The 7,584-nt window shown below is 37.8% G+C and overlaps 1 protein-coding gene across 1 annotated transcript in view; it reads right to left on the bottom strand.

The window, feature by feature from the left end:
* Window positions 1-5,791: 5,791 nt before the first annotated feature.
* The window catches only part of LOC124789114 (prolactin-releasing peptide receptor-like), a 99,225-nt gene continuing 97,432 nt past the window's right edge, over window positions 5,792-7,584 (bottom strand). Inside the window, exon 3 of the mRNA XM_047256402.1 lies at window positions 5,792-6,336. Within this exon, the coding sequence (XP_047112358.1) occupies window positions 6,033-6,336 (304 nt within the window). The 3' untranslated portion in view covers window positions 5,792-6,032. The remainder of the gene's footprint in view (window positions 6,337-7,584) is intronic.

The following is a 7,584-nucleotide window of genomic DNA, read 5'->3' as shown; positions in this document are numbered from 1 at the left end:
CAGTACACTGAAGACATTGCTTTCCTAGCCCTCTAACCAACACTCCAGAAGCCCAAACAGTTGATCCAACTCCATTTTAAACAGCTTTTTTCTGGTGTAACCAGTGGCTATTGAGATAAAACCCCTCCTAAACCCAGGCAATAATTATAAGAAAGCCCACACAGAATTTCCGTAGCCATGGCATTTACGTGTGTAGCCATCTGCGAATGGGCTGTTGGTGCTTAGTATCATCTTTAGATTTCAGATCTGTTCTGCCCACGATATGTACTGTAGAAACTCGATATTAACCTGTCTGTTCTGTCTCTTACTTAAAGTATATTGGCATTTCATTACCAACCGTGCTTAGCTAATTTTTTAAGGTTGAATAACAAGTACACAGTTTTGGTCTACTGATTTTCGTTTACTTCTAACGAGTTTTCTGCTTATTAGGTCATCTTAGGGAAGCAACTGACTACCGTTTGCAGGGGACACTATTTCTTAGATAACCAATAATTACAAGCAAAGATGCTGTTCACTTGCACAGAATGTTGCGTACCAAATTTGTTTTTTAACGTTGAAATTTCACTTTAGGCAATGTAAACGTTAAAAACGAATTTGGTGCACAAAATTGTGTGCAAGTGGATTGTATCATATTGTGGATAGTGTCCCTTGTGTACGCTAGTCAGTTGTTTCTTGAAGATGGCCTAATAAACCGAAAACTAGTTATAAATTTTAACAAAAATCAGTAGAAAAAACAGTGTACTTGTTATTCAACCTTAAATATCGAATTTTTATAACAAGAAGTAACAAAAGAATCCATAAATAAGACTAATTTATTACTGTGAGAAGGATTGGTCTATGTTTATTACTGTACACTGTTTGTACTGAAAGAGGCTGAAAGAGTGCAGCCCTTAATATCAAAACAGTTTACTGGCACAGCACCAGTTGTTTTCAACTGTTTACATCGTTTAAAATATTGTCAGAGTCAAAGTAGTACCTCACGCCCAACATGCTTTTCTTATTACTTCAGTAATTTCAGTTAAAATTTCCTTAGATTTTTCCTAGCACACTTACCTTTACATATGCACCTGCTGCACACGTAAAACAATATTCGATCACACCACCAAATTAACTGAGCGCCAAGCGCCAGCATAAACTATAAATTGCCCATTGCAAAACATAAACTGTTCATGGCTGCCATGCTACAAAGCCTCTGACACTCTCAAAAGTAAAAAAAATATCTGTCTATCTATGAGGTGACGTCTTTATCTTACAGCTTCAAAGGAGATTTGCCACACCCAGGAGCCACAACTTCTTATTTTGTCACTTCCGTGGCTCTAAATGCCATCTTCTCACAATGTCTTTCATTCGCTACCCCAAACTTTCCCTCAGTCCATCTCATTTCTTTTTCTTTGCAGGGCTGCATTTTCGAGTTACCTGTGGCAGCTCCTCCGTCAATAAACTTATGTCACAATACCATGGTAACTGCTTCTCTCCTACAGCATCACAAAGTTATTTTTCAAATTTGCAATTTTCTCTCAATTTCAGTCAACCCAATTTTATCTCGTAACGTCATCTCACAGCATTGTCTACAAAACCTGTTTCCTACTCTCCTGATTCCTGATTTTATTTTGCTGGAGAGGATACATACTTGTGAACCGTAGGTGACAGTGCTCTCCAGAGATGATGTGGACGTATGGCCTTTTTCTTAATGTTAGTACTACACAATGATTAGTTTAGCTGACTCGTTACAGTTGTTCCTAGTCCAACTTTATATATATCGTTTTCATCAGTGACTCCCCAATCAACTGAATTTCTGCGTATTTTTTTATTCTTCATAGTTTTCTCCAAGTTGTTTTCGATGTCTGTTTCCCTGTATTGCACATTCCTCAATGCGTTTTGTCACCATCTTGCACAGCCAGGTCATCAGGAAACGATAGGTCATGTGGGTATCTTTCTCCATGGTGAACACTCATTTTTCTAGAATAGTGTTCAGGTTTTTCACTAACACATACTTTAAAAAGTGTTTGTGAAAGATATGAACATAGTCTGTGGCCCTCATTTATGAAGACGTGACCTGAAAACCCTTTGCATATTTTAGCTTTAGCCATATTATCATATAAGCATTTCACAGTATTAACATGTTTTGTATGTATACCACTTGACGCTATTGCTGTACAGAATTTAACTATTAGTACACAGTCAAGTGCTCTTATAGTTAAGTGAATAATAAGTTTAGTTCTTAAGACACTCCAATGTTTTCTCTGTTATTTGTTTACGAATAAACAGATACTATTGCCGGCCGCGGTGGTCTAGCGGTTCTAGGCGCGCAGTCCGGAACCGCGCGACTGCTACGGTCGCAGGTTCGAATCCTGCCTCGGGCATGGATGTGTGTGATGTCCTTAGGTTATGTTTAAGTAGTTCTGAGTTCTAGGGGACTGATGACCACAGATGTTAAGTCCCATAGTGCTCAGAACCATTTGAACCATTTTTGAACAGATACTATTGACACTGATGGTGCTGAGAGTACAAAATTATTTTCATTTACGCCTAACCGACATTTAGACACCCTCTCTCTCTCTCTCTCTTTCTCTTTCTCTCTCTCTCTCTCTCTCTCTCTCTCTCTCTCTCTCTCTCTCACACACACACACACACACACACACACACACACACACACATACACTGTTAGGGATACCTAAAGGTAAATGTACAAATCTAAAACTAATAATATACAAATCGTTAGCAGAAGGAAAAAAAAATTAATAATAACTGCAGGGTGTTGCAAACTCGTTTCTGCTCTACATACCAACGTTATCTTTATTGTTATAAAGAAAGAGGCAACGTCGTTTCTGCTGTAAAAAAACAGTTAGTTTTATTGATAAAGTGAAAAATGTAATGAAACAATAACTTTTTCCTCAAATATGTTACGTACATTCATTTGTGCGACAGACATTTTGGATAAGTACCAAACATATAGACTAGTCATAGATGTATTTCACTTGTGTATTATTGAATCCAGAGTAGAACGAGCATACATTTAGTTGTGTTCATGTCACTGATGTTTCGTTCAAGGTACGAATGCTAGATGCAATAGAAAAAGCAAATAAATTCTACATCATTTCCCAAAATTACTGTCTTCTTAACAGAATCGCTCGTTGTGTTTCACAGTTTGAATGGTGAACGTATGTGACAAAATTATCGTATAATCAGACATCAAACTGTCAGACACTACACTTATACAACTGTTACAATTATCAGGTTACTTGGAGTAGACAATACGAAAGTTTGCGAAACTCAAGAATAAAAAGAAATTAAATCAAGGCTGCATTGCATCTTTTTGCTGCATACAGTATGTGTGCACACTAAAATAAAGAGGTTATAGTAGTTTAATAGAGCAAGGAGAAAATCAACTAAAACAATGAAGAGGAAAGGCAAAGTGAAACAAATGTGCACACAGTTGGTAAGAAAACTTTGTGATTGACAGCTGGGGCAGAAGGATGCGGTGTTGCTAGTTGGCATGCAGTTAGGATGCACAATTGCCTTGTCAACATTACTTTCTACAGAAATGATAACTGAGTGGAATGAAGACCAAAAGAATGCCTGAAAGAGAGCCTTTAGGAAGATGGTATTTCTCACTGTTATTCTAAATAATCACTTGAACCAAATAATAATATCCATAAACACTAGAGATTTGCAGAAGCATCACATAGTAACCGCTATGCCTGGAAGTAAACTTCGATTACATTATTCCATACATGATAATGTAGTTATGAAACAAGCTTTCTACATTCATTACACATAATCTACATTAGCTGAAGTTTTTACTTGCTTTTGTGTGAGATCTGGCCACTTATCATCACAGCAAGTACTACTCAGTTCACTCTATTCAAAAATGCGCAGAACAGATGCTTTTCACACAGACTTAGTGGTACACTTCTGACTAGCAATGGTGTCAATACTGTTACATCCCTCTGTGTGGTAAAGGGATTATTGATACAGAAATACAAAAGCAAAAATGCACTGCATCTCTGAAATGTATTGCATGCAGACCAATGAAAACACCAGCAATATTTTTATGGATTACATATAACCTTAACAGCTGTGAAAAAACCACACATTGTAGACGAATCTGAAGTCTTCACAAGTCTCTTGCTGAGAGTTAGCTGTTAAGTCAATGAAGCTTAGCATGCCATTCAACACTTGACATATTTGGGGTACATGTTGATTAATGCATGAAATTTTTATTTTCTAAAGTTTTTTTTTTGGCACCACAGTCATAAAGTATTTCACAGAAAAATATTCAGTTTGAGACAACATCCACTTTCTTTAATTTGTGATGAGAAGGAGCGGTACACTTCAAAGCTACATTATCAACTACTTGTAGTGTATCAGTATATCATTACTTTAATTGCCTCCAATTTCACTGAATAAAAGGACTCAGTTGTTTGCGATAATTATTTATGAGATTTATCCACAATGTTTAATAATGATAATTACAATATATTATACACACAACCCAATTTGAGTGAACATGCTTCCGTCAGGAGGCAAAACCCACACAAGAATCTTACAGACAAAATATAAACAAACAAATAAAAACAAACAAATGAAATGGATTTTATTTGTTTGCTTCTCTTATTAACCTACAGATGGCCAAAGTCAACTAAAACTGGCAATTTCTGTGAACAGTGAAATGTCAGTCTGGTTTCGTCAGCAATGTAATCACTTTCTGTGGTGTCATGTTCGTAGTGATCCTTAACTTTTTTTCGTTTCGGATTGTGGAGAAGATTCTGAAGGTGACCAGAAGCTCTTTGTCAAGTTGTTACACCTACTGGGCTTCAGAGGTGAATGGCAGAAAAGGGTGAATGCGATAACGGGGTGCACGTGTAGAAAATTCAGTACTGACGTGGCTGCTTCACCATCATATGATAATTTTACAAACCATTTCTTCCGTGCTGTGACTGTTGCAAATAGCGATTTTTTCTTCTTATATATTCACAGTTCATAATCCTCTAAAAGAGATTCAAACGCAGTTAAGGAAGCCAACAAATGCGACGCCCCATACTAAGTGGTGCTATGAAATGACTATGATAAAAGTGGGCAGACAAAAGACCATTACTGGGGAAAAAACCAGAATAGTGTACACAAGGAACCGATGGCAAAATGGCGAGTTCCAGCAACGCAAAAACGTTTTCTGAGCTGGAAGTACCATTAGCTTGGTGAACATACATCGAGAGAAACAGTGTCTCTCCAAATGGCAGTTAAATGTGAACATAGAGTGAAAATCAGTACTCATACAAGCACATTGAACGTTGGAAATTCTGACCCGTTAGCATTACGTGGTGTATGTTCTGTTTGTTGACGTTTTGCCTCAGTTTTCTCTTGACTGCTGCCCCTTTCTCTGTATATGTATTACATGTGCAAATATGTGGTCCCTCCTTTATATGAGATTGTTAAAAGAATGTATTTTATAGGCAAGGTTATCAAGCTATTGTAGGTTCCCACATCTTTACTGCACCAAGGCGAAATTTTAAAATGGAGAGCGGTCCAAAATAAGTCGTTCTGAAAAAAAAGGATAGTAGTGAAGCTGAAGGTGTCTCACGATGATGTCACTCAAACATTGGTTGAATTGGGGATATAGGTAACAACAGAAATGTACAATAAATTTGCATAGCAGTAGGGGACAATGAAAGCGTAACAGTAATTCTTAAACATGATGTTCCTAAAATTACTATTGCCTATAGATTTTGAGGATTATAGAATTGCGTATGCACTTAACGGGTTGTCTGTGAAAGGGCCTCAGTTGTACATACAGGTATAAGGACTTTCGACTTTCGACCTTCTTTGTTTTACAAACACTAAAGATGCACAGAAATATTCCCACTGAGCTGAATGATTTTGTAAGTATATGGTCAGCCAGTATCTTCAAATCATTTCGCTAGTTCTGTTGTATTAGTAGGTGACAGCAGTGGGACAGATCTATTGAGACTTGTTAGATGTGCACGCCTGAGGATTTTTTATAGGTCTTCCCACTGTTTATTCATACACCAATGTTACATGAAACTGTATTTCAGAGACCTAGTCTTATATGCGTAGACTGTTGACCTTATTGGTTTTGCAACTGCCCTAGAGGAGGAAGTCTTCCAGTAGGCGATCTGTATCGTAGCCCATCTCTGGTGTGCCCAGTAGCTCGATATCATGGACATTACCATCTGTAAGAGGCAGGTCCTTTGCGTAGAATGGCTGTGGCAGACTCTGGATGGGCTGGACTCCCACAGATGTGGCTGGAATATAGGCGGCCTGGTCGTGCGGGGTAGAGGCACTGTCAGGCGTCTCGATCCCAGCCGGACACCAACCCTGTGGACAGCAAATCCCATGATCAGACTCCTGTCCACTAACAGCCAATAGTCCTCATTTGGCTAGGAGAAGGCCGTCTCAATGAAAAAAAATTCTGTTTTTTCATTCTTTTCTACATTTCCTGTTTTTTATTACTAATTAGTTTTTATTTTGTGCATTACAACATTTCAGCTATGTAGTCACTCTCCAGGAAAATGATTTAGCATTTTGCTTGAGAATGGGTACTACTAGTTAATGAGTTAAACATTTAGCTAGAGGATGACTACAAATCCAAAACATTGCAGTACACAAAATAAAATAGTAATAAAAAACAGAAAATGGAGTAAATTTCTTCCTTCAAGAAATTTATGGCAGGTGTGGACCCTAAAATGTTTGTAATTGTATGATGTTATGCCATTGTCAGGAATATGGTATGTCAATTGTATTTTCTATTCTTTTAGTGTCCTACATGGACTGTCAATGTACATACAGGGTGTGCACATACCCACCACATTGCATCATTGTTAGGGAAGCTATTATATTTTGAACTTTCCGTTCTGTTGTGCAGATCATGATTTGCTGACAAATGGAAGCAAACAAAGCAATTTTTATTTGATCTAAGTAACTTTAGCATGTGTATTTGTTCGAAACAGCTCATTATCTGCCGAAACACCAGACAAAGCGTGCCTGACAACTGTTTAGAGAGACACAGAGGTCCCCAAAAGGAAAACACCAGGAAACTTTACAGGCAGGTTCCTTAAACGAAAACAAGAAGCAATGTACACTAACACGGGCTTTAAAATACATACCATAAGAGATGTGAGTGCTTGTTGGGTAGAAGAAGAGAGGTAGTTCACACTAGTGAATGTTAAATTTAGGCAGATAACTCAGTTTTACAAACATTTGTAGGCCAGCATCTCCGGCGGAATATGTGACTTCACAGTCCAGTACTATCGCTAAATCGTCCACAGAAGCAAAGCAAGAGATCTGAATGTCATCTTTTGGTCTCCAAATTAGGTAGGCTTCAAGAGATTTTGGCTTTTTAAATCATTTTCCCTTTTCCTTATGCCTTGTCTAGGATGAGTCTGAAGGCGAGTTGCAACATTCCATCTCCTTGGCGAACACCGTCGTTAATTCTTGTGGGCTCTGATCTTTTCCCATAAATTTTACTTTGCACTTCTTGTCCATGAGGGCTTACTGTAATTGACGATTGGAAATTGACGATATATATATACAGGGTGTTACAAAAAGGTACGGCCAAACTTTGAA

Source organism: Schistocerca piceifrons, chromosome 3 (genome assembly GCF_021461385.2).
Source record: "Schistocerca piceifrons isolate TAMUIC-IGC-003096 chromosome 3, iqSchPice1.1, whole genome shotgun sequence".
Classification (NCBI taxonomy): Eukaryota; Metazoa; Arthropoda; class Insecta; order Orthoptera; family Acrididae; genus Schistocerca; species Schistocerca piceifrons.
The sequence above is the reverse complement of the archived record's forward strand: the minus strand, read 5'-3'. Positions and strand labels throughout refer to the sequence as shown.